The 25,499-nt window shown below is 47.3% G+C and overlaps 7 protein-coding genes across 7 annotated transcripts; 4 read left to right on the top strand and 3 right to left on the bottom strand.

Annotated features, from left to right (window-relative positions):
• Positions 1-37: 37 nt before the first annotated feature.
• EDB93DRAFT_1081862 (uncharacterized protein) lies at positions 38-1,292 on the top strand (the record flags this gene model as incomplete). Its single annotated transcript, XM_041445654.1, has 5 exons — positions 38-69; positions 125-232; positions 281-439; positions 493-539; positions 589-1,292. 5 exons carry the CDS (start codon positions 38-40, stop codon positions 1,290-1,292), a joined length of 1,050 nt encoding a protein of 349 aa, XP_041309716.1.
• Positions 1,293-1,855: 563 nt separating this feature from the next.
• Positions 1,856-9,810, top strand: EDB93DRAFT_1269271 (uncharacterized protein). The gene is made up of 12 exons (XM_041454295.1): positions 1,856-3,093; positions 3,147-3,560; positions 3,617-3,976; positions 4,041-4,151; positions 4,207-4,563; positions 4,617-4,697; positions 4,757-4,845; positions 4,897-5,074; positions 5,122-5,376; positions 5,429-5,505; positions 5,557-6,932; positions 6,981-9,810. The coding sequence occupies exons 1-12, from the start codon at positions 1,984-1,986 to the stop codon at positions 9,575-9,577; spliced, it is 7,005 nt and encodes a 2,334-aa protein (XP_041309715.1). The 5' UTR covers positions 1,856-1,983; the 3' UTR covers positions 9,578-9,810.
• EDB93DRAFT_1239555 (glycoside hydrolase family 16 protein) lies at positions 9,769-11,930 on the bottom strand (the record flags this gene model as incomplete). The annotated part of the gene is made up of 11 exons (XM_041451648.1): positions 9,769-10,010; positions 10,068-10,162; positions 10,308-10,441; positions 10,720-10,787; positions 10,897-11,031; positions 11,172-11,312; positions 11,382-11,451; positions 11,509-11,589; positions 11,646-11,674; positions 11,742-11,782; positions 11,845-11,930. The coding sequence occupies 11 exons, from the start codon at positions 11,928-11,930 to the stop codon at positions 9,769-9,771; spliced, it is 1,122 nt and encodes a 373-aa protein (XP_041309714.1).
• A 527-nt stretch (positions 11,931-12,457) lies between these two features.
• On the bottom strand, positions 12,458-14,715 carry EDB93DRAFT_1133092 (cytochrome P450; the record flags this gene model as incomplete). Its single annotated transcript, XM_041449023.1, has 11 exons — positions 12,458-12,563; positions 12,621-12,758; positions 12,812-12,940; positions 13,068-13,128; positions 13,177-13,398; positions 13,446-13,608; positions 13,659-13,774; positions 13,829-13,980; positions 14,032-14,175; positions 14,223-14,244; positions 14,505-14,715. 11 exons carry the CDS (start codon positions 14,713-14,715, stop codon positions 12,458-12,460), a joined length of 1,464 nt encoding a protein of 487 aa, XP_041309713.1.
• Positions 14,716-15,237: 522 nt separating this feature from the next.
• EDB93DRAFT_1269257 (cytochrome P450) lies at positions 15,238-17,695 on the bottom strand (the record flags this gene model as incomplete). The annotated part of the gene is made up of 13 exons (XM_041454294.1): positions 15,238-15,759; positions 15,813-15,941; positions 16,017-16,026; positions 16,075-16,131; positions 16,182-16,371; positions 16,427-16,440; positions 16,495-16,609; positions 16,656-16,771; positions 16,826-16,977; positions 17,026-17,169; positions 17,218-17,262; positions 17,312-17,441; positions 17,494-17,695. 13 exons carry the CDS (start codon positions 17,693-17,695, stop codon positions 15,612-15,614), a joined length of 1,452 nt encoding a protein of 483 aa, XP_041309712.1. The 3' UTR covers positions 15,238-15,611.
• A 603-nt stretch (positions 17,696-18,298) lies between these two features.
• EDB93DRAFT_1133071 (DNA mismatch repair protein Msh6) lies at positions 18,299-24,176 on the top strand. The gene is made up of 30 exons (XM_041449022.1): positions 18,299-18,716; positions 18,789-19,056; positions 19,103-19,443; positions 19,614-19,709; positions 19,772-19,780; positions 19,837-19,860; positions 19,916-19,935; positions 19,991-20,003; positions 20,055-20,129; positions 20,182-20,219; positions 20,274-20,290; positions 20,348-20,715; positions 20,776-21,032; positions 21,090-21,210; positions 21,273-21,345; positions 21,396-21,459; positions 21,517-21,664; positions 21,836-21,983; positions 22,064-22,184; positions 22,236-22,275; positions 22,331-22,405; positions 22,457-22,833; positions 22,886-22,898; positions 22,947-23,017; positions 23,072-23,164; positions 23,213-23,262; positions 23,312-23,337; positions 23,392-23,412; positions 23,467-23,610; positions 23,660-24,176. Exons 1-30 carry the CDS (start codon positions 18,354-18,356, stop codon positions 23,978-23,980), a joined length of 3,795 nt encoding a protein of 1,264 aa, XP_041309711.1. The 5' UTR covers positions 18,299-18,353; the 3' UTR covers positions 23,981-24,176.
• EDB93DRAFT_1133066 (uncharacterized protein) lies at positions 24,177-25,445 on the top strand. Its single transcript, XM_041449021.1, has 3 exons — positions 24,177-24,633; positions 24,725-25,121; positions 25,177-25,445. Exons 1-2 carry the CDS (start codon positions 24,199-24,201, stop codon positions 25,091-25,093), a joined length of 804 nt encoding a protein of 267 aa, XP_041309710.1. The 5' UTR covers positions 24,177-24,198; the 3' UTR covers positions 25,094-25,121; positions 25,177-25,445.
• Positions 25,446-25,499: the final 54 nt, after the last annotated feature.

Below are 25,499 nucleotides of genomic sequence, written 5' to 3'. Positions count from 1 at the left end.
CTGTACCGACTGACCACATGACAGGAAAGCTTTGCGTATGTCTGGTTACAACATCGGTGGATCCTCCATGTGAGTGCTTTTCAATACGGGGAGACTGAACAGTGCATATATGCGCCGTTTAAAGCATCGTGACACCCGCTATCGATAACAAAACGACATCCTCGAGCACTGGCAAGAATTCAGATACGCGTCGTAATCTCTACGTCCTCGGTCTACCCTTTGACTTCACCAAGTGTGCATATTCTCAGCCCCTACTCCTTTCATGCTCACGACTCACTAGGCCTGAATTTTCTGCCTTGTTTTCGCGTTTCGGTACTGTTACGCATGCTGTCATCCTCGCTACTGTCGATAACGCATCTCGCCGTCGCGGGTTCGTGGTAATGTCATCTCATGAGGAAGCTAAGCGTGCGATGAATGCGCTCTCGCGAACGCAAATGAAGTATTAGAGCATTTACTTCGACATTCACAGCTCGACTCACTGACACACCGCAGAGGACACACCCTTGATGTATCATGGGCCGTTGTACAACGTTCTCAAGGTGCGGGCTCGATTCAGTCGCAAATACATCTTACTTATCCTTTTGACAGGCTTCTTAGATGGAGCAGACAGAACGATGATGCTGGCATCCTCGAACCCTTCGTCACTTCCGGAAATGGAGTTCGAACACCAATCAGCACCTCCGACCACCAGTTCACCCCAATACGCTACCAAACAATGGAATATCTCGTTGGCACCTTCCTCGAAGCTGCTGGTATCGAACTTGCCGACCCTTCTCTTTGCTCAGGACAGTGACTTGCATCCTCTTTTCTATCCTTTCGGTCCCATTAAGGAGGTGAAGCTCGTGGATTCTGCTACGCTCGGCAATGCAACTACAAGCGCTCTAGTCGAATACGTGAATATCTTCAATGCTCAGGAGGCCAAAGCCGCACTTCAACGACAATTCTATGGAACCTCACGCCTGGAAGTTCGATTCATTCACGACAATATCCATCCGGTTGACTCTGCTTCTGCTGCGTATGCTCAGTCTCCCATGCTACCGAAAACATCTGATGCCGGACTTAATCCCTGTGCTGCTCCTTTTGTCTTTGGATCTCGTCGCTTATTGCCCTTGGCTTCCGGTCTTAGCTGTATTGCGCACGATTCGTTTGTCAACGACTTTTGTTCCCCATTCGGTCTTCCCAGCGATACCTTGCAAGCTGCCTCATTCGCGCCCCGCCCTGTTACATATCACCATAGGGCACATGTTGCTGATACAATTTCTAGATCTAGCTCCGCAACGAGCTCCAGGTAAAATTGTTATATTCAAATAGATAAAGTTAATCCATTCAAAGCAGCTGGAGTAACGACATTCGCCCATACAGGCCTTCTCGTGCACCATTCTCTTCATTCACACGCGTCAACACACCAGCACAATTCACACCACTCTTCTATGCTTGATCGATCCACTTTCCCTGTGGGATGGACTCTATATCGCCCATTCGTGCTCTTCGTAATTCTAATGCTTCACTACCTTCAAAAATGGACTTGTTGGACTTCTTCTAGGCAAATACATAGCACTCGTGCACCAGTCTTTATGCTATAGATTCTTGTTTTAAGTATGTCATTCATATGTTTAGCTGTCTTTTGCTAAACACTTTTCAGTCCCAGAATTCCGTTTCTGCCGAGCGTTCCATCCTTGTGTTGATAGTAATCAGTAATAACGTCTGTCTTCTGTGTCCCTATAGTCGGTGTTTTGTTCGTCTTGTAATCATGCATTTTGTGGTGTATTGTTGAAAGAAATGACCCGACTCGGAGTCAAGCGCCAGTTGTAATAGGCTATTCGATAATTTCGATTAGAAGGCCGTTTGCTTCAAAGTTCAAGTCAGCCTCTACTTAACAACCACCCCCATGGGAGTTCCATGCTGAGCGCTGACCATCCTACTCACACAAGTACTCAGTACCCTGTAACCGTAAAACTTCAAAGGTGAAAAGCATCCTTTCGAATGCCAGGAAACCATGACTTGCATTCACATCCGAGTCCTCCAACTGGCTCAAGACTTGTACAGAAGAGGTTTTTGGTGACTTCTCGATCATCATCAAGCAAGAGTCAGCAACTCGATTCACCCAACACTGTCACAGAAGACGTTGACAACTCGCAAGTCCATGCTCGTGTTCCATCCGGAACTTCGACTTTGCAACTCGCCGGTATTGAGAAGGGCAACGTCAGTAACTCGGTTTTCGATCAATATGGTGCAGAATCAGAAACTTGGATGGGAGAACCTCCAGTTGACTCTCCAAGGTCATACACAATTGAAGAGCAAAGGCCAGCGCGGTCAGTGGCAGGTGGCAGCCCTATTTTGAAAAAGAAATTCTCCTCTGCGTTTTCCCAAGCTTTCAAGGCATCAAGCTCATCTTCCACTACGCAACCGCCCGTCACGGAGCGATCTGACTCAGGGAACGCTCCGACTCGAACCTCCTCGAAGGTCCGCTGGGAACAGATACGGCAACATGTTTTGGCAGCACCCCGTTCAGCTTCTCCTCCTCCGTCCGCGCAGATTTCTCAAAGCCCTTCCCGACCACACACGCCCAAGCCATCTCGTTTTGCGCGGCTTGGCTTCCGACATTTTGTGGAGCGTGCACGCGAGGCTGCAATAGACGAGTCCCGTCGATTTGCAGAAGAGCTGCTCCAAATTTGTTGGTCCTTTCGTGTTCCGGATCTGTCACTTCAGAGTAAATATGAGCGAGATGGGCCATTGGGCACAATTGGCTCTTCGTTATATCTCCCTTTCGTGTCGAGTGGGACTCTGAGCTCCTTCACGACTGGGAGTACTATGGTGCAGACTCAGACAACTCAAAAAGGACACTATATCAAGAGACCTTCCTCCACAATTTCAGGGGGACAGAACTCCTCGCTTGTCATGATGCTGCACGAGACCATCCTTCGTTATGCGTCGAAGAACCCGAATTATCTCCCTCACGAAACTCTTGTTCTTTCCGCTCTATTGACTCCGTTTTTATCGAACGAGGACAATCAGAATGTGGACAACGAGCGATGGACCGCAACTGAAGCTTTCGAGGCTGCTGTTCAAACCTGGCAAGCAGCGTCGGATGATGTACGTGGCACGACTGTACGTCATGCCTGTCCAGGCTGCTCACAATTTTGTAGCTTACTATCGAGAGATGTATTTGGTGTTGCGACGCTGCGTCCATACCATCCTCCCTTCGGACTCGCATTCTCAGCGTTCTCACATCGCTCCTGTTTCCCCGCACTGGCCCAATCGAGCTCCCGAGTGCCCATGCGTTCCTTTCTCTAGTCCAGGCGCTAGCTATAACGTTGCTCCAGATACAGGAAGACCGAGAAGCGGCTACTATAAGAGACATCATCTCGAAACTTCGAGACGGGACATGTGGGAGCATCGCAGGCTTTCTCGCTGCAGCAGAGATCGATGGCTCTCCGGTGATGCTGGTCGGTGTGCGCCAGTCGGAGGTCAGGGAAGCCTTGGTTATTGAAGCCTTGGTCAGGTGTCTTGATCATGGACCTCTAACCGTAAAGCGGAAGGTCTTGCACGAACTCCTTCAGGTATAATTTCTCTCTTTAGCGTGCCGTGAAATAGCTGAGCAACCAATTATACGTAGGAGTTTTGGACTCCTTTACCTCTCACAGGATCCTTTTCCCCTATGATTTCAGCTATCCGTTCTCGAGCTGTCATGACATTCGCTCATGCTTCATCTCTCCTTTGTGTATCTGTACAGTCGAACCATCCGGACATGCAGAGCGTTTTGCATATTCTGAAATCGCGTGTCGTTCCTGAGATGACGTGTCTGGCTGGCAAACAAGCGTCGGATGCCCGTGCCAGCGTGTCTAGGCTCTTGATCGAGTTGCTCTGCGTTGAGAGGGTCACTCACGAGATGTTTGGTGTCATTCGCGGTCTCACGGTGCAGTTGCTAGAAATATCTGAGTGGAAAACGTCGTTGGAAAAGATGATGCAACACTGTGTATGTACTTCTTAGTGTCACTTCACTTTAAAGGAAGATAATTCACGGTTTTCTCCCTGAACAGATTACTGAGGATGAATGGCCCTCAATAATCAGAATTTTGACCGCACTATTTCACTTACCAGATGAGCTTCGTGGTCAGCTGCTCACGTGGTCCATACCGTGTTTGCAAGAGGTGTGTGTGTTCTGACTCGCTAACGATAGCAAAGTGTACATTTGATGAATTTTAGAGAATAGTCGCAGATCCGCCACCTCTGCACTGTCCGGAACTCACGGACGTCCTAGACAAGGTATCACACACATATCCTCAAGTGTTCTTCAAACCGGTTTTCGCCTGTGCAGCATCTTCCAAAGTGCTCACGATCTGCCATCAACTTGGAGTTATTGCTGCTATCTCGGTGTTCCTTCCCGACTTCTGGACGAGACATACAGAGATGATATTGGTAGCGTTGATGAACGAACCCACTGCCATCTTACAATCTGGGTCCAAGAGGAAGTGGTCACAAGCAAGGCTTGGACAGATGATCATACTAGTTGAGTTAATTGCGCGTGTTAAAGCGGTACCGCGAATCAGTAAAGACTTTTCGGTGAGTGGATCCTAGGCTGACATATTTTAGACAGCGCCGAACTTAATTTACAGCACTCTGATGCCTCGGTCATTGCTCCAATTCAGTTTTTCAGTATGCTAGAAGCGCGTCTAGGTGTGTTATTAGAAGCGAAAGTAGGCAGGAAATATTCTGGTTTCGACGGATAGCCCATGATCTAATTTACACTATACAGGAACGAGCTGCCCTGCTACCACTCTCCATGCGCTTGCTCTATTTGACCTTGTTTACAGAAATCAGACTACTTACACGATCCGTAAAGCGGTATGTGCTAGCTTTTTTTACTGTTGTAACTGAGAATTGAAACTTAGGAAGTCCGACTTGGCTACAATCAGCGATTGGTTGGCTGCTACAGTTGCATGTCGGAGATATAGTGAATGAAGATGAATCTTCGATTGTTGATGATGGCGTCTTCAGTGACGTCTCGCAAGCATTGGGCAAAGTGAAAGATATTTACGCCTCGATACAGGATAGTCTTCGAGCATCTTACCAGGTAGGGCTCTCATTTTGCTTTGTTTGCCTTGACGCTGAAAAATCCAGCGCCGAAGCACGATGCCTCTGTTGTCGAGTGTCAGTGATGTTTCTGGGGACTGTCCTGAACGTAGGACTATGCTTATGGACGTGTTGGACGAGAGAATGCTGTTGCTATCGTCCCTACCGCAATCTTTAACTCGCCAAGTCCTCAATTTATTGGTAGTGATTTCTGCCTGCCTAACATCAGACGATTACTTGCTCATCGGACCTTCCTTGTGGGCACGATGTTTTGACTGGACGGAACCACAGGCAGTGCTTTCGGTGCGTGTTCCACCTAGATTCACGCGTGATAGTTCTCACTGGAGTATTCTAGGCTTCTTTTCTGGTCATGCAGTGTGCAGAGAAAGTTCCACACAGCATACTTGAACTCATCAGGGACGACTTGCGGGAGTGAGTTAGAACCTTAACTGGTCATGCATGGTATTAATGTTGACTTCACAGTGAAGACAGTGCTGTGAAGATCACTGCAATCCAACGCTTGAACATGCTGGTGAACATGCGCTTCCAGATTCTGTCTCAGCCTTTCTTGTCGGATAGGGATCATCGGAGACCATTCAAGTTAGCTCGTGACCCATTGCCATTTGTTCCAACCGACATCGGTTCAAGCCTATTTGTCCTAGAGCAGGAGGATGATGGTAATGAAGATATGCCCAAAGAACTACGTAAACACTTGGCCGAAGTAGGATGGTTGGATGAAAAACGACCAACAGACCAGAAACGCGAATGGGTGAGGACACCATTGTCACTATTACCTAGTACTCTTCAAGATCGAAACGCTAGCTCTGCGGAGCGCCTTCAATCTTCACCCTTATCATCCCCAGCATCCACGCCAACAAAACCTCGTTCCAATAGTGATGTTTCCGATGACCACCTCAGTAGACTATCGTCAAATCCTACAAGTCGTGGCATCAAGCGCCGCGCGGTCTTCGTTCCTGCACTCGGAACTATCTTTCCTCAACTGGTCTCTCTGACTCTCGATTCTTGCATTGACGTCTCATGCGCGGCCCGTGTCAGCGTCATGGATTTACTACGACATGAACCTGCTCTTCTTATCCGACCTATCCTCGATTTGCTCGCTAGCAATCATGAAGAAGCGGCCACGACAGCTATCCGAGGGTTATTACATCTAAATCAGCACCTCCCCCCCGCCATGGCTCATTATACGTTCAACCATCTTGCTGGATATCTTAAATTCCTTGCTCGAGAAGTCACTTCAACTGATGCACTTCGCAATTTCGCTCTTGCTGCTGCTCTGTTGTCGAACCTAGTCACACAAGTCAGCGAGATGTCCATCAGGGAGATTCGGCGAGCGAAGATGGATTGGTTTCTCATTCCATCAGGGTCCTTGTGGTTCACGGCGTCGTCTCCATCTGGCCCCATGTTTCCAAAAGCTCTGCCTCTTAGTGAGAGTCCATTCGAGATCCCTCCATCATTGATATCAATCACAATGATCCGTGTGAATCAGAATCAGTTGTTTCTGTCTATGTTAAAGCGACATTCTCAGGACGTCCGAGTCATTCGGAAGACTATGGAGCACATCCTTCTGCCCTCAACAGACGCCTTGTCAACACGCTCTCTGGAGTTGCCAGATTTTGTACCGCGGCAATTATTTGCACAACGGGACGGACCAGAGTCAATCTTGACTACGCTTTCCCTGATCCTTTCGCGGAGTCATCTTCTGCTCATAGCCCAGATTTTCAGATCCATGTCGAGACACCTTAGTGATCGCAGCGAGCTGATCATCTTCATAGATGGTCTAAATCGAATCTTGCTCAGACATGGAGATGACATTGGGATTGTAAGCCAGTCGCTGATTGGTATGCCAAGAATCTTTTTTATGATCATATCTGACCACAGGTTCGCAGCGTTGATGGTGGCAAGTGCCCGCTTCAGGCGTCTCTTTACGTCTGGTGGAGGTTATTCCCTCTTCATGTTATCTGTCATGAAAGTGTATACGGAGCAAGAGCACCATCGGGGAATTCAGCAAGCTATTGAGTATGCCATCAGTCGCTTTTACGCCATTCACCCGCAGTCGTTCGTCTTCCAAACACTAGATATAGTGGTACACGCCCTCTTGGAACCGACCTGCAATAGCTCTTGGCTGGCGAAGAGCGTCTTTCGGATGTTGTCTTCACTGAATCGTAACAATCCGGCAGGTCCAGATGCTTCTGGCATTCGAAACATGAACAGACTGCAAGAGAAAGAAGCATTGATGGTCACCACTGCTGATGAGAAACCTCAAGCATTCATGGCTGCTATCCGAAGGGTTGGTAGCCAGGACTCGCAAGAGTTGATCATTAGCCTTCCCGAGGAGTACGAGACGAGATCATTTGATATGGACAATCTCGTGCGGTTGTTGTTGACTGTTATTGGTCATGATCCTGCCATCGCCAGAGCCCAGAATTTCCTATCGCTCCTGAAATTGTTGACACCTGCACTGTACAATGCTTCCAGATCGGCCAGGAGCGTGCTTCGCGATGGCATTGATGCAGTTGGGACAATCATCCTACGCACAGCTGCGAAGGCCAAGCTTCCTGAACTATTGACGATGCAGTCGGTGGGCGGTTTGACTACGGAGATATCGCAGGAGGAAGCTGTTCTGGCGGACAAGCTCCACAAGAAAGCGAAGGCCCCCAGTGATCTCACCACTATGCGGATAGAATATCTCGGATTGGCGCTCGCTTTCGTTACAGCTGGAGGACAGCTGCCCCACACCGCAACAGAGAAGATTTTCGATATCGCAAGAATTCTTCTGCGAGAAGCGTCGCACACAGAAGACGAAGTCGTTGATTTCCTATGCCAGTATTCAAAGGCCAGTCTCGTCGAACGTATACCTAGTTCCAAGGAAGCAATTGGACTTCTCGAGAACCTTGCTCCTATCATGAGCGCCTATGCGTCGGCTAACAAATTTGCTGGTATTTACGAGGCCATATCTCATCTGATCTCTAGCAACCAATTCACCAACGACATCATGTTCTCCGATTTGGTGGTGACGCAAATCTGCAGGGGTGGGTTGGAGTCTCAAGCAGCCTGGAGCTCTGAGTACAAGGGGTCTTCCATGGTCTCGCTCCTTGCCACTGCCATATCCTTTCGAAAGGCCGACGTGATTGCTGAGATCGAAAAACAGTCCCCATCACATAAATTCTTATCTGGCGTCATTTTCAAGCTCGTTCTTTCGCTTGAAACGTCTGCTTCAGCGTCGCCGATGGAAGACCATGATGCATGGCTGCGTGCTGCCCGCACCAGTGCATGGTTGCGGCTGCTTTCCTATGTGATGGCGGCTTGTGAAAATCCAGGCCGGTTGCGACAATCAACCTCGCTAGAGCGGAGAAAATCTGATGATAAGCATCGTTCTGGATCATCAAATAAAGAACAGGTCTTGACACTGGTAGCCGCAATTCAAATCATGAAGATGATTATCGTGAGAGCTGGAGATGACCTCTCTGCGTCCCTACCTTCAATATGGATTCGTCTTGCTGCTGTCTTTAGATCTCTGGTTTCTGATGGAGATGCACGGTTTGCCCTTGAGTCCTCTGAGCAATCTGCGCCATCCTCCCCCATCCACCCACCTCACTCGAGTTCTAGTATGACTTCAGTTGATCCTTTCATTGCTCAGGAGTCTTTCCTCTCACCGTCGGTATCCTTTGACGTTCGCCGCCCGTCTCCTCCCCCAGGGAAACCACGAGTAATCGACTACGTGCTTTGGTCTCTCCTGGAGCTCCTTTCTCGCTACCGCACACCTCTCATACTCCAGTTGAAGTTGCTCGCACAAGAAAAGGTTGCTATTCTCGACAAGCAGCTCCGCTGCTTCCAGAACGGTTCTCATCACTCTTCTGGAAATAGGCCCCCGTCTATCTTCTCTAAGCCGAGGAAGAGATTATCAAGCATGCATTCAGCTGTGTCGCCCTTCATCAGTTCTCCATCAGCTTCTTTTAATACCGGCCATATGTCGCTTCATCCTCCTACACTAGAATCCACGCCACGCAAGGCAGGGTTTGAGCGCAGTCCAAGTACATCGCCTGTCAGTGCACAGCCGCGCATCGTTCACCTCGGTCCTACAATACCAGACTTACGTCGCTCAGCATCGTCCAACCAGGATGTACGTATGTTGACGATGTCAACAGTGGTGAAAACTTCATATCTTGTGCGTGCCACGTACCGCCGAATCAGGCTTGTGCAGGCATGTATGGGGTATAACTTGCTGTTACCGCTTCCTGCAGCGTTCGAAAGGCACATGCCAGCTGCACTTGAGAGTACTGGCACGATGGATGATACGATTGGGCTTGAAGGGCATTTGGAAGAGGAAGAAGGGAAGTGGACGATCAAGCAGGCTGTTGACGCCCTCTTGGATGAGATGCATGATCTGGAGCTGGAGTTTTGTGGACGGGAAGCATGGGGGGAGGTATTGGATGGGAGTTTGGTAGCATTGGAGTCTGATATAAACGATAGTAGTACATTTTGAGTGGACTATCGATGACAAACTGACTGTAACGATATTTATGTATTTCACAGCGCACTCTACAAGAGTCTGAATACTTTTGCACTACATATGTTCGGGTATCTTGCTTTATTACATAGTAGCTATACAGGAAAAGACCTGAGAAAACACCACCGGGACAATTTCAACAAGCTTCAACATCACCTGGTGTCAGCTTACAATACCAAGCCACCAAGAAAGAGCGCCACCGAAACGCCGAGCCACATGCTCATCGCGCTGGTACTGACGCCAATTAAAGCAGGCGCGCCGTTAATCATTGTGCTAGCATTTGAGAACGCGATACTGGGCGTGTCTAGCGAAGAGTTGGTACCGTAAACGTAAGACGTGTCGGAGGCACTGGGTGTGGTGGGGTCGTTACACTGTACTGAGACAGACTGGAAGAGCGCATAGAAGTGGCCTGCGGAAGAATTTCAGAGCTGTAGGGGGCTGGAGGGCGAAACTCAAAAAGACGTACCAGCAGAGACATAGTCGGGGTCGTTCCAGTTGATCATGCCTCCAGCCCATTGAACTGTGCCTTGAGGCTCGGTGGAGATACCGGCTGGCCAAATACTGCAACGGAGATGTCAGATATGTCTCATAATTTTGGAGTAGAAGAATTGTGTGATAGAGGAGAAAGTAGTAAGAGTTAGACCACACCAACTCGATACCTATACCCGATCCTCAAAAGCAAGCAGTAGAATGAATGGACACACACCTCAGCTGGATGCGACTAGGTGTGCTGGGGAACTGGGCCACGCCTGTCGCGTTGTTCGTGGTCTCAACAGCAGTAATACTACGCGTCAGGTTTCCGTCCACCAAGAAGGTCAGCGAGTTAGGTTGCCAGTCGATCTATCGGGGAAACGAATTTAGTATGTTCTTTGAGACAAGAAACCGAAAAAGACAATGAAGGAATTGAACCAAAGAGGCAGATACATCTTTGACATCGACTACCAGGCGGCATTTCGAGGAGAGTATCCATATTAAGGATGGGGCAAAATGATGATATACAAGTAGCGTTCGACTGGAAGCGTGTGCGCTTTCGTTGCTCGTGAGCCGAGCTGTAAGAGCGTATGTACCAAATAGAAAACCATACATGAAGTGATTAGCTGAACAAATCGAAGACTTACAGTGAAATCATGCCAGTTGGAATAAGTATCTGTGAGACCAGTCTCAGTTACACCGGCGGTTTGTGTAGCTTTTGATAACATTGAAGCCAAGCATGGGCGGAGTATAGATTGCGTATGGAGGAGAGGCACAACACATCAACAAATTCCACATAATTGACACAACCATAAGAAACTCACGAATGACCCCCTGCCAGAAATAATTGGTCTGTCCAGTGGTCGTCTGATTGCCAGGGAATTCCCAGTCGATCTCATCTTTGATGCTAGACATGGTGATGAATGCAGTAACGACACCTGCCCAGCGGCCAGTTTTTACTAGGTTTAAACCGATGTTAGCACGTTTTAAGGCATCCGGGACAAAAGAGGGAAAATAAATAAAAAACTGAAACCACGAGAATGAACGAGAAGGGAATAGGAGATTGTACTACAAAGTTCCTTGAAAACTGAACACCCACATCTAGCAGTGATTTGACCGTAATGCACGTATTTGGTTGAAGACAGAAGAGTACCGCCACCGTTTTCAGTGAGAAGGACAGCAATGGCAGCCTCGCCGTCGGATGTAGTATTAATAATTGATCCCTGTTCTACAACCCAGTCTGTAAGAGTCACAAATAAGAAACGTGCATGAGTGAAACTATTAAAAAGCAATTCATTGTAACACTGACCATACTCAGAGGCATTCCCGTTGAAGTAGGTATAGTTACTAAGGATGCGAGAGGTATCCGAAAGCGTGTACTGAATATCAAATTGTCGTTAGATCCACTCACGTGAAAGGAGAGGGAAATAACATACGTTAGCATTCTCACACATTGGGCTGGGATTGCACGAGTTGAGAGTGTGGGACGCAAGGGGGTTGCACCCTCCGAGACAGTACTACAGATTGGCAAGATTGAGTGACATGCCGCTGAGACAACTAAAATATGACGCACATATCCATCACCGCAGAATCCGTATTCACCTAAAGGAAGTTCAACAAATTGTTATGTGAATTTCATGCGACAGAAGATGTCGATTATGCGACGCACTACAACAAGGATACTGGGATGAACATGGGTTCGTTGAATTGCTACATGATATTTGGAGCTAAGTCAGTCTTGAGCAATGAAATTTGTAACGTGCGAAACCAACCAAGTAGCACCCTGTTGTGCTGCCTGTACCAAAACAGCGGAAGTAAGGAAAGCAAGTGCAGAACTAAATAAAAAAGTTTGTTTCATTATTGTGATATCTCACAAGAGAGCGTGGTAGGGAATGAATGGAGAGGAGGAGCAGTAATCCAAGTAATCCACCTGATGATCAACGAGCGTACGCCCAAATATTCATGTCTCAGTTTTCCAATTGGCTGAAGGTCACGTTACTATGGCAAAGCAAGCGCTGCCCAAATTCAAACCCAGATTTACCTTGGTCAACGACCTAGGTAGTCGGGACTAGTATCCGCACAGAGTCGAAGGGTGACTCGGAAATATATACAAAACTCTAAACGACGCTCGCCTCGTAGTAGATAGATTTGGTCACCAGTCTAATTCGCCGTGCTATTAGTAAAATGTAATGTTTGACACTTGCACACTTTGTGCTCGGATCGCCTGACTTGACCTGAGCATGTCACATATAACTGTTATTTGAACTTATTTCTGCCCTATGCTCGAATGTGAACATACAAGGGAGAAAGAAGGTATATCAGTGAACCGTAGACTACACATTCACACCACCATTTGCGATTGCCCTATCACCACATGTGAAATATTCAGGCGATATCGACACACGGATCTAACCCAGTCAAGTGCATCAGTGTCTGCAAAGACGTGTCTGGGAATCGCGGGACAATGCGGCAGGGAAATTTCTCCGGATGACTGAAAGAAAACAAAATATCAGCGGATACTCTAGAGAATAAATGAGATTCTGCAAACATAATGACACCTGTAGAGAACTTTGGAACGACTGGGATCTCTATGCCGTGCTCATCAAGAGCCTTGTGGGCTGAGAACATGGCGAGAAAGCTCGTCATCGCGATCCAAAGTGATGCTTCTGCGACATGCCGTCCCACACTGACCGGCGGTTATCAACAGATAGCTAAGAAGCTGCACGAATGTAAGCTCACCACATCCGGTGACCAAAGCCGAAGCCTAAATGCATCGTGTCGCTAGTGAGCGACCCATCTTCATGAAGAAATCTTTCTGGCTTGAATTCATCAGGACTGGGATACATCTTTTCATCGTGTGTGATTGCCCTAAAGGTTTGGTCATTTCGAAATATTCAGTATTGAGGAAGTGAGAGCTTTCCATGTATTTGTAAATAAAACAACCCCTGACAGACTGGGTCGTCAGCAACCATCAGTCATTGAGCATGGCATTCACGAACCCTTAGGGATGAAGTAGCCTTTGTAGATGTCACTCGTCGTCGTTGCGCCTGGGGCACCTAGATACATTATCAGAGGGAGGGGAAAAGGGTTACGGTTGAACGGACCAAACGGAACCACAGGGTACCACCTGAACGTTTCACGCAAAACAGCGTCAACGTAAGGCAACGCTGGTCTGTCATCAAAATCTGGGAGTCTATCTTTGCCAACAATTTCATCAATCTCTGCTTGTGCTTTGGCTTGTACCTCTGGATTGAGCACCATAGCAAGAATGAACACAAGCAACGTGGAAGTAGTCTGGGCCGAGGGCAAGATGATTACCACGACAACTGCAGACCAGGGAATTACATACCGTTTCAAATGCCCCTGCAGATACAGAAATAACAATAACCATCATGGGGGAAAAGTTCTGTAGCTTGAATACCTGCGAATGTTATACAAGCAGTCTCCTTGACTGCAGTTGTAATGACGGTGTCGTCTAAACCCCTCATCCTATTCAAAGTATCAGTCACGAAGCAAGGTGCTGTGACGCCGGTAGACTATGCGTGGTCCGTCAGTTTATTGCACCTCTATGAACAGGATGTTTCACCATTCTCTCTTTGACCATTTGAAAGGGTATCTCCTTTATATCATGGGCTGCCTTGAGACACTCCAGCGATGCTCGCTTGAATGTGGCACCAGGAAACCAGTTAGGTAGCTTCAAAACTAAAATGACCCTTGAGATGTAATGTCGGGTCATCATTGAATGTGCGAACATACGGAAAGGGAATGTTTCGAGTATCACAGTAGCACCTGGCGTCAGATTTGTGACTATCCGATCCAAATATTTTTCCATGATGTGGACGAAGGGATCATCCCTAACTTTCGGTTCATAATCATATACTATAGCCAGTACAAACGAAGTGCTAAACCTGATGAGAATCAGCCTCAGCAGGAATCAGAAAAAAATTGTTGCAACTAACATCTCGAAATGTTTTGAATATTCACTAGGGTCCTGTAGCACACGGAGCAACATTTTGTGGGCGCAACGCAATTGCACAGCGTGGTAAGTGTGTATTTCACTTTGACGAAATGCCTGATGATAAATTCGTCGGTGAAGGCGCCACCTGCTAGAGTTCAGACACTGGCCAACACAACAGAGCAAATCTATCACCTGTCTCCATACGGCAGAATTGCTGCATTGAAGTCCGAAGCGAAACTGATAACATCCTCATTATCGGTGCATAGCAATACTTCAACATGTTGACTTACTGTTCATAAACAAAGGACTGAGGTTTATCCGAATATATGGTAGAACGCCTTTCAAAGAGGTCTTTCGCAACCTCCTCGGAGTTAATCACAACCACGGGCTTGTTGAAGAGACGAGCATAAATAATGTCGCCTGTTGGTGAAACATGAGCCTATCATGAATAGATCCTCGTCACAATGTGCTAACCGTATGTGGACCTCCATGCATTGAAGGTCAGCCAAGGCTGAGCGACATCAAGACTCAGAACATTCCCCAGTATTGGGAGGGGTGTAGGACCAGGTGGAAGTGGGGGTCCCGATTGCTTGCCCCGATATTTTCGGTAACAGGTGGAGACAGCCAGCACCAAAGCCGATGTAGCCAAGTAAAGTCTGAGTCCCGGGCCATGATCGTCGAGCATGGTAAGATGTATTTCTGTGGGTTTCAAAGGACGGTGGTTGAATTGTACCAGGATATATAGCCCTGATAACTAAGAATAAATTATGACCCATAACGGAGCGTGAAGAGCGATAGGTATGTTCAAAGTTCACGGGTGGTGCACATGTGCACGCGACCGGGCCCCCTCTCGCACATGCACCCTACTAAAAATGGTAACCTTAGATAATCATCGGACTTTGGACTAAACCTGTAGTCACAACTTCGGTCATGGTTCGGACACTTTGCAATATCTCACTCAACTTTGCACCAAGTTCATATCATATCATGCATTTGCCTTCATCTCTTATCCTCATCCAATCTCATACAGTTCTACTCGTTACTCCTGTCTGATCTCAACCTCGAACTTAGTGTTTCTACCCTTGGGTAATTTCCATTGCCATAATGGCCAATAAAATAGCAAGCTGGACTGCAATGGGGAGTTTGGGGTTTATCCTGATTATTGTGGAAGATAGGGTGCGCTTGATTTGACGTCGTAATTTTGTCAGACACATCTGCATCAAAGCTTGCAGTGAAACCTTTCAGGCGAGAATAGTGCCCACTTGTGCAGCAAGTGTAGCTGAGGTGCACGCCTCAGAGATGGATAGACATCAAGCACTCAACACTCCTCCACCTCATCATGCAGTTGCCCCAATCGCATCAACAAACTGCATAAAGACTCGATCACACATGATATCCGTGACTTGTATACTACGCATTTACACCACATTTGCGATGTCGACACACGAATCTAAACCAGTCAAGTGCGTCAGTGTTTTCAAAGATGTATCAGGAAATCGCGGGACAAAGCGACAAGGAAATTTCTCCGGACGACTGGAAAAAACAAAAAAATCAGTAGACTACTCTCGGAGATGAATGACATTATGCAAACACGATGAGACCTGTAGAGAACTTCGGAATGACGGGGATGTCCATGCCATGTTCATCAAGGGCCTTGTGGGCTGAGAACATGGCGAGGAAGCTCGTCATCGCGATCCAAAGTGATGCTTCTGCGACATGCCGTCCCACACTGACCGGCGGTCATCAACAGAGAGCTAATAAGCTGCATGAATGTAAGCTCACCACATCCGGCGACCAAAGCCAAAGCCTAAATGCATGATGTCGCTAGTGAGCGACCCATCTTCATGAAGAAATCTTTCTGGCTTGAATTCATCAGGACTGGGGTATCTTTTTTCATCGTGTGTAATTGCCCTAAAGGTTTGGTCATTTCAAAATATTCGGTATCAATGAAGTAAGAGCTTTCCATATATTTGTATATAAATCAACCCCTGACACGCTGGATCATCAGCAATTATTGATTATTCAGCATGGTACGTTTACAAACCTCTAGGGATGAAGTAGCCATTGTAGGTGTCACTGGTCGTTGTTGCGCCTGGGAAACCTAGATACGTCATCAAGGTAAGGAAGAAGGGGTGACACAGTGGAACGGACCAAACGGAGCCACAGGGTGCCATCTGAGTGTTTCACGTAAGACAGCGTCAATGTAAGGCAACGCTGGTCTGTCACTGAAATCAGGGAGTCTATCTTTGCCAACGACTCCATCAATCTCTGCTTGCGCTTTGGCTTGTACGTCTGGATTGAGCACCATAGCAAGAATGAACACGAGCAATGTGGAAGTAGCCTGGGCCGAGGGCAAAACGATTATCACGGCAAACGCAGACTAGGGCATGTCATACCGTTTCAAATGACGCTGAAAACAAACAATAATAAGTATCAAGGGAACAAAGTTCCGTAGCTTGGATACCTGCAAATGCGATACAAGCAGCCTCCTTAACTGCACTTGTAATGACGGCGTTGTCCAAACGTCCCATCCTGTTCAAAGCATCAGCCACGAAGCAAGGTGTCGTGACGCCGGTAGACTACATGCAGTCAGTTCACTGCACCTCTGTGAATGGGATGATTCACCATTCTCTCTTTGACAATTTGGAACGGTATTTCCTTTACGTCATGGGCTGCCTTGAGACACTCCAGCGATGCTCGCTTGAATGTGGCACCAGGAAACCATTTAGGTAGCTTCAAAACTAAAATGGCCGTTAAGATGTAATGTTGGGTCATCATTGCATGTGCGAACATACGGAAAGGGAATGTTTCGAGTATCACAGTAGGACCTGGCGTCAAATTTGCGACTACCCGGTCGGCATACGTTTCCATAATGTGGATGATGGGATCATCCCTGGCTTTCGGATCATAATCATATAGTATAGACAATACAACAGAAGCGTTAAACCTGATGAGAATCAGCCTCGGCAGGAACCAGAAAACTGTTGCAACTAACATCTCAAAATGTCTTGGATATTCACTAGGGTCCTGTAGCACACGGAGCAACATTTTGTGGGCGCAACACAGTTGCACAGCGTGGTAAGTGTGTACTTCAGTTTGACGAAATGCCTGATGATAAATTCGTCGGTGAAGGCGCCACCTGCTAGATTTCAGACTCTGGTCAACACAACAGAGAACAATCCATTACCTGTCTCCATACGGCATAAACGCTATGTTGAAGTCTGAACCAAAGCTAAGAGCATTTTCGTCATCGACGTGTAGCAAGTTACTTCAAGACTTACGGTTCATAAACAATGGACTGGGGTTTATCCGAATAAATGGTGGAACGCCATTCAAAAAGGTCTTTCGCAACCTCCTCAGAGTTAATCACAACCACAGGCTTGTTGAGGAGACGAGCATAAATGATATCACCTATAGAAAACATGAGCCTATCACGGTGAAATCCTCATCGCGATGTGCTTACCATATGTGGACCTCCAGGCGTTGAAGGTCAGCCAAGGCCGAGCGACATCAAGACTCAGAATGTTCCCCAATATTGGGAGGGGGGTAGGACCAGGTGGAAGTGGGGGGCCCGATTGCTTGTCCCGATATTTTCGGTAACAGGTGAAGGCAGCCAGCGCCAAAGCCGATGTGGCCAAGTAAAGTCTGGGTCGATCGTCGAGCATGGTAAGATGTGTTTCTATGGTTTCAAAGGATGGTGGTAGGATATAGCACCGATAGTCTGAGAATGAATAATATTGGTCCATATAACGGAGCGATAGAAGTCATCATTCAGATCTTAATATTAATTGGTTCCTCCGAATAATTTCAAAATTCAAAGCCTGAGCAAGCAAACTTCACACACCCTCCGTGATGGGATTCAAAAGACCCCAGACTCTACTCGATATGTTTGCTTCAGGTCAATGTTACGGCCATCACCGAGCGGTAAATGATCCGTCTTGGTAGAGCAAGAGAGAATGAGCAATGGCGGGGAGAATGAGGATAGAGAGGCCGGTAACGAGCACCTTGAGGATCTGGTGCTTAAATTAGGTGCTGGCAGTGAGAAGGAGCAGGAGTTGTATCGACTTTCAATTGTTCTGGGCAGGAAGACACATTTGTGAACCATGTAATCAGTTCAACATTCGACTCGCGAATCTTGCAACAAGAACGCGACAAAGGAGGAGGGCGACTCATCGAGAGTAATAAAAATAAATTTGACAAGCCAAGAACAAAATTTGCTAAATTAAAACAAGGTGTCAAGATGTAATCCGGACCCAAACAAGTACAAACGCGCTCCGACGCGACCTAATAAGCGTTGCGGCCAAAGAACCTGAACACTTCAAGATGGCACCTACGCCTGCGAAGAAAAAGTCTAACGATACCATGACCCAGAAAAGTCTTATAAACTTTTTTGCGAAACCTGGTCTGTCAAGCTCAGTTGTGGCAGCAAAGAATGCAACCAGCGCGACCCCAGCGCGAAAAAGCTCCACTTTACCAGGGAATCAAACTTCCTCTGGGTCCACAAAGACTTCCTCGGTTGTTAGAACCAAACCAAAATCTACTCCCAAGACACCAGACTCAAGACCATCTTCTGACATCGACATTGATGCAGAGAGCGGCAAGGACACTCCACCGACCTCGGATCCCATTCCTATAGATGTCGACATGTTATCAGACGAGGACGTGTCTGTCAAGAAGGGCGCTAATGTAAGCGTGCTAAAATTACTGACAAAGTGCTGTGCGACTTTTTCTGACAGTTCAACTTCCCTTGCCGTACAGACGCGCCTAACGAAGCGCAAGATTGTTCTAGCTGACTCGGATGAGGAGGACGAGAGTCTTTTAGGGAAGAGCACGACACGAGCCGCATACCGCACCTCATCCCCGGAATATTATGACAAATCCTCTCCTTCACGTGGTCACACGAAGAAACCGCGTATCGCGCCTACACCCTCGGTTCCCACTTCCGATGAGGAAGACGACGAGAACGCAGACGTACGTTCGCAATTCTCATCGCGCTTGACCAAGTTCCGCAAGTTGCCTGCCAAATGTGAGTAGCTGCATGTTCAACCCCAGATTTATCTGAATATGAATAGCACCTAAGAAGAAATCGAGAGATTCTGATGACGACGACTTTATTGTCCCTGATTCCGACTCAGAAGAACACGAGCGTTCATCGTCACGTGCCTCCTCGCGTTCAAAGTCTTCCAAGTCTGCCGCCTCAGACGACCAATCTGGTGAGGAATCAGATGCCCCCACAAAGAAATCTGCGAAGCCAAAGCGTCCATCCCCAAAAAATTCTGGACCAACTGGTGGTGGTGATACAGCAAGCGGGAGTGGACTGTTTTTGACCAAGGCAGAGCAGCGCGCACAAGAGAAAAAGACCGAGAAAAAAGCCAACGAGGATCCGTTTTCCTTTTTGGTCGATGTGCGGGATGTGAGTGATCCTAATAGCCTCGTCCAAGAAGATGCATCATCTTGTTTTTTCAACGCCTCACTCATTTTATGGATGGTGGGAGCATTTTCGAATGCATCTGTGCGGCATAGTCTTCGTCTTCTCTTCTTAAGTGCATTGTAGTAGTTTCATATCGCTAATACAGTCCACAGAAAGATGGTGTTCGTCCCGGCGAGCCTGGATATGACCCGCGCACACTGTATATCCCGAAGAAATCATGGGCAGACTTCACGCCTTTCGAAACACAGGTGCGGCTGCTCTTTTGCTTCTATTTTGACGCCTTTACGATTTTTTTTTTTTTTTTTTACAGTTTTGGGAGGTACGTCGGGATGTAATGATTTATAAGGATGTCCTTGACGCTCATTATTTCTACAGATCAAGCAGAATCACTTCGACACTGTATGTGCTAGTCCAATTACATTTGAATTGTGCTAACGTGTGCATCTCTTACTAGGTTTTGTTTTTCCAGAAAGGGTGTGTTATCCGTTCGTTCCCTTCACGCTGATGTTCATGGCCATTTTGCATGTAGAAAATTCTTAGAGGTAGGTTAGAGGCATTGGAATTTTCAAGCCTGTGTACTCACTCATACTTAGCTCTATGAAGATGATGCACGGATCGGGCACCGGGAGTTTGACTTGAAACTCACTCAACGCGTGAAGATGTCTATGGTGGGTTTCGCTGTCTCGCTTCCCTTTGGACCACTGATGCACAACTTGTTAGGTTGGCGTCCCTGAAATGAGCTTCAACTTTTGGGCTGCGTGAGTCTTTCTCTCGCAGTTGTGATTGACTGCTTATTAAGCCCTGCACGCTAGCAAATTCCTCGGCAAGGGTATGTACATATTTATATTCTCAGCGCTAGCAAGTTGAGCACAAAATTTGGATATAGGGTATAAAGTCGGACGTGTGGATCAAGCAGAGACGGCGCTTGGCGCTGAGATGCGCCTTGCGAAGGACAAGGGTAAGAAGGGCGCTGGCGGAAAAGATAAAGAGAAGATCGTCCGTAGGGAGCTCAACAAAGTATACACAAACGGCACGCTTGTGGACGAAGACCTCCTCACAGATGAGCAAGCGGGGCATTGTATTTCCCTGCGCGAGTCTGCCGACGGGAAGGATGGCATGAGCAGTTTTGGAGTCTGCGTCCTCGATAGCGCCACGAGTCAGTTCAGCTTAAGTGCATTCGAAGATGATGTATGCACGACGAAGTTGGAGACGATGATGAGACAACTGCGGCCAAAGGAAGTGATCTTCACCAAGGTCGGTCTGATCGTCTTTACGTCATTTGACTTCCCAAAATGATTATATCTGTTGGAATAGGGAAATCTTTCTGTGCAAACGACGCGTCTACTGAAATCTGTCCTCCCCGGGTCTTGTTTGTGGACCAGCCTCCGTGACGTCGAAGGGTTTACTTACCCGCAGACGATTAACGAACTAAACAGTATGTTTTCTGAGGCTAGTACTGGCGGGGAAGATGCGATGGATGAGGATGCCGAGTTATCGAACGCTGTCCCACAGTGTATTCGGGACATGGCAAGTTACCGTGCTGCAATGGAGGCTCTGGGTGCGCTGATGTGGTGAGTACCTGATGTGCCTAAGATGATGCAGGACATGAATGCTACGTCTAAAAATAGGTATCTCCGTCAGCTGAACATTGACAAGGACCTTCTTACGATGCGGAACTTTGACATCTATGATCCAATGAAGAGAGGAACCAATGTTGTGCTAGATGGGCAGACACTTGCCCACGTTGAGGTGGGTCTGATTTTGTTATCAATTACTCTTACCGGCAGGCAGCAATTGATGTGGTGGCGCAGGTTCTGCTCAATAATGAAGGAACAGAAGATGGATCGTTGCATAAACTCCTGGGGAGATGCATCACACCGTTTGGTGGGCTTTCCATTTCCATTTCTTCTAGAAGGTACTGAATCACCATACAGGTAAACGACTCTTTAGGATCTGGCTGTGTGTTCCTTTGCGGGAAGTTAAAGATATCAATGCACGGTACGGCATTCTTTAAAGTTAGAGAGATTGTAATAGTGCTGATACAATCTTCCACAGCTTGAATGCTGTGGAGGACCTCATCTCACATGTATCTTTTGAGCAAGAATTTACCGAACTCGCAAAAGGTCTCCCCGATCTGGAGCGGATCGTTTCCAGGATTCACGCAAATAACTGTAAGGTCAAAGATTTTGTCAAGGTGCTGGCGGTACGTATTTTCCCTTGCAAAATACATTTGTATTGTGGGCGCATCAGATCCATGGATCAAGATGTGGACTGCGTTTGATGCGTGGACGCCTGACCTTCTGAACCACCCTGCTTGATGTACCATTCTCAAGATCTGTGCAATCTCTGGTATTAACTCCCTTTCGCCTCCTAGGCCTTCAAGAAGCTTAGCCGCGGCCTTGCGAAGCTCGCCGATAGCTCTGAATCATTCGATTCGAAGACGATCCTCGGACTTTTGAGGTCAGCACCGGATCTGACTCCCAATCTGAAGAACGTAGAATCGCGGTTTACTGTGGATAAGGGTATGTAATACCTTTTTTCATGGATCACGCAAATTGTGTCCCTTGTTGTTCGTTCCTTGCTACTGATGATATTGTTATAGAAACAGATGAGCTGCTCCCTGTTGCGGGCAAGGATGAGGTGTATGATGGAGTCATGTGTGAAATTGAGGAACTTGAGAAGACGCTAGACGCGCAACTCAAGAAGTTTGAGAAAAAGCTTGGGTAGGTCATTGCTTCTCGAGAAGGCGCTTTGCGCTGATAAGTTTGCTACAGACGCAATCTTACGTGGTGGCACAGCGCTCAGGGAAACAAAGTTAGGATTCGCTTTTGTCGTAATAACTGATATTCATTGTTATACTATCTGGTAGGAGATCTATCTAGTTCAGACGAAGGCGAACGAGAAAGAAGTCCCCAGTGACTGGGTCAAAAGCAGCGGTACCAAGGTGGGCAAATCAAGATGCACCATGAGAACATAGCTGACTGTTATACGTCAGGCAGCTACCCGTTGGATCGTACCCTCCCTTCAACCGACAATCCGAAGCCTCAAGGAAGCACGCGAGAACCGCTCAACGGCGGTGAAATCCTTCAGAGGACGTCTGTATGCCGAATTCGATACCGATCGGGGCACGTGGCTCCGCGCTGTACGTGTCCTTGCCGAACTTGACTGCCTCTTCAGTCTCGCGAAGGCATCTGTCGCGATAGGCGAGCCAAGCTGTCGGCCTGAGTTCGTGGAAGGCGATGCTGCCTTTATCGAGTTCGAAGAATTGAGACATCCAACACTAGCGAGCTTGCGGGAGGGCTTCGTCGCAAACGATGTCAAATTGGGCGGCGATCTCGGTAGGATTGCGCTGTTGACAGGTCCAAACATGGGGTTAGTCAGAATCATTTTTTAACATGCGTTACTTACATCGTATGATGCGTAGTGGAAAATCCACGGTGAGTAGTTTCACAGCCCGACGGATTTGTTTCCAATTTTTGTCTTAGGTCATGCGCATGACAGCCACAGGTGTCATTATGGCACAGTTGGGTATGCTCGTTCCTGCCAAGTCAGCTCGGTGAGCATTTGTTGTTACCCGTTTGACAAGACGCGTTCACTGACGCCAATGCAGACTTTGTCCTATAGACGCTATTCTCACCCGGATGGGTGCTTATGATAACATGTTTTCCAATTCAAGCACGTTCAAAGTTGAACTGGATGAGTGGTGAGTGATGTTCCCCAACTTGGCATCTCGGTTATAAACTAGGAGTAGTTGCAAGATCTTGCGGGATGCCACACCTAAATCGTTGGTAATCCTCGATGGTATGCTATCTTCCCTTTCAAACGGATATCCGGCTGACCCACATTTGAGAACTGGGAAGAGGTACTTCTACTTATGTAAGAGAAAATGTCCCTTTCTTCGCGACCCACTATTAACGACTCTTTATCCAGGACGGTATGGCAATCGCTGGAGTATGTCTCATTTGCATATCATGGGATTTTCTGATTGACCTTGTACGACAACAGGCTGTCCTCCATGAAATTGCCACCCGCACCCTTCCGCTAGCATTCTTTGCAACGCATTATGGTTCGCTCACCGATGATTTTGCCTATCATCCAAATATCAGAAACATGCACATGTCCACCATGCTTGACGACGAAAAACACGAGGCAAGTCAGCTGTGTATCGTGTATTGTTGGTTGATTAATATTTGTGCAGCTTGTCTTCCTGTACAAGTTGGTTGATGGTGTCGCATCTTCATCCTTTGGCACACATGTAGCCAAACTCGCAGGTGTGCCTGAGGAGGTGGTCAAACGTGCCGAAGTCGTATCTGAGGATTTCGCGAAACAATTTAAAGCCAAGATTGACGACCGGAAGAAGAAATCGTTGGCATCCAGGCTACCTTTGGTCGCCCAAGCGGACTTTACTTATCTTTTATCTCTTGCCATGGGTAATTTGAAGCTGCCAGACGATCCGTTCAAGCAACGAGAGCTACTCAATGGACTCAAGCAGGCCGTGCGTTCGTATGTCAGTTCGTAGTTTGTGTTTTAATTGCTTTTTTTTTCTCTACACCCGCACTACTTAATAGTATACACTGCTCGTATATTACTTGGCACTCAGCACTTCACAAGCTTCACTTACCAACATTGTCATTTCTCGTTTTGCAGTCACTTCAATGGACATATTTGCTCCACACGTAACATAATCAATGCATACGAATTGTATTAGAAGTGGCAGTGCTGGACACTTTAACTTAGATGTTCACCAACACCGTGCAGCCGAACATCGTCTCTCTATTCTCTTCTACGAGTAGCGAAGCTCTTTCCCTTTTTTCACAGCAAACAGATGAGTCTCTTGCCGCAGATTCATTCATCCATTTTCTGAACGATGGGTCCTCACTACCATCTCCGTCTCCACCTGCTGTTCTCTGCTCGACGCCAGCGCTCGGTGACCATGATGAACCAAATATTGGCTATGGCCTGCATCAGACTGTCCTTCATATTCAGTCCCCAACTCTCCGGACGACTTTCATCCGGTCCCCACCTATTACAGATGCCGGTGACAGAGATTTGAGCTTAAAGCATAAATGGCTTCATCTACAAGTTCGAAACATGGGCAGGGAGTGGTCTTTCGACATAGGGATCGTTGACAAGTCGGGGAGGCGCGGTGTAGTTCGCTGTTCGACATTTCAGGTGCATGATGTTTATGATTTCCCCTGTTGTTCAGAATCAATCTTCGATGTAGACCATGGTGTAATATGCCCATCTACTGACCTCTTATCAGAAGGAACCCAAACTCGCAATATCTCCTGTTCCGAATGCACAACCGGTGCTTCATCTGCCTCTTTCATTTCCACAGCCCTCGTCTCGTCCCTTGACAGCATGGTCTACAATTACGCTTAACCTTCCGTCTTTGATACCCCACTTTAACAAACTTGCTGGCATGAATCAGCTCGATGATGGCGAAAGCAGTCATCATGACATCAATCGCCCAGTAACACTCTCGGCGATAAATACCCCTGTTCCTAGTGGGACATATTCGCACTTGTCATACATCAAGATTTATGCGACATGTCGTTTACGGAGAATATGGTTGAGTGATCTTTCCCCAGACTCACAAGTGCCATGGGAGTTTGAGTTATATGGGACTTAGATGGATTGCGTGGTTGCGCGATGATGCGGTGAGTCCGACGTAAGATGGATGTCCAAGTCCAGTGATGATGATGCGTTTCCTAGAAAAGACATGTGCTTTATCCCTGTGTTAATTGCAAAAGTGCTGTATGTCCGGTGTTATTGTTCTGCACTGATGTTCTCACATCGTTACTCTCCATTGTATGACTATGTTCTGAAATGGGTGGAAACCCGGACACTCATGCTCAATTACTCAGCTAGCAGTACCATATATAGGCAATACTTTTGTAGGACCCTGAATACCGCCAATGCGAATCAGAAATAATATTATGTGCTACATGTGTCAAACAATTGTAAGGATTCCATATCCTCTACACCCCGACTAAGGCTTCATAATAAGGTTCAAGGACTTACGTTCCGTCATCCGC

Source organism: Suillus bovinus (genome assembly GCF_016758785.1).
Source record: "Suillus bovinus strain UH-Sbo-P2 chromosome Unknown EDB93scaffold_14, whole genome shotgun sequence".
In the NCBI taxonomy this organism is placed as follows: Eukaryota; Fungi; Basidiomycota; class Agaricomycetes; order Boletales; family Suillaceae; genus Suillus; species Suillus bovinus.
Note: the sequence above shows the minus strand (reverse complement) of the source record. Positions and strands in the feature narration are given on the sequence as shown.

Coding starts and splice junctions, on each gene's coding strand:
- EDB93DRAFT_1269271 (XM_041454295.1), top strand. CDS start 1,984: ATGCCAGGAAACCATGACTTGCATTCACATCCGAGTCCTCCAACTGGC. Junction 3,561..3,616: donor TCTTGCACGAACTCCTTCAG/GTATAATTTCTC, acceptor AATTATACGTAG/GAGTTTTGGACTCCTTTACC. Junction 4,698..4,756: donor GTGTGTTATTAGAAGCGAAA/GTAGGCAGGAAA, acceptor TACACTATACAG/GAACGAGCTGCCCTGCTACC.
- EDB93DRAFT_1133071 (XM_041449022.1), top strand. CDS start 18,354: ATGGCACCTACGCCTGCGAAGAAAAAGTCTAACGATACCATGACCCAG. Junction 21,460..21,516: donor GTTAAAGATATCAATGCACG/GTACGGCATTCT, acceptor AATCTTCCACAG/CTTGAATGCTGTGGAGGACC. Junction 23,338..23,391: donor GAAGAGGTACTTCTACTTAT/GTAAGAGAAAAT, acceptor CTCTTTATCCAG/GACGGTATGGCAATCGCTGG.
- EDB93DRAFT_1133066 (XM_041449021.1), top strand. CDS start 24,199: ATGTTCACCAACACCGTGCAGCCGAACATCGTCTCTCTATTCTCTTCT. Junction 24,634..24,724: donor TTCGCTGTTCGACATTTCAG/GTGCATGATGTT, acceptor ACCTCTTATCAG/AAGGAACCCAAACTCGCAAT.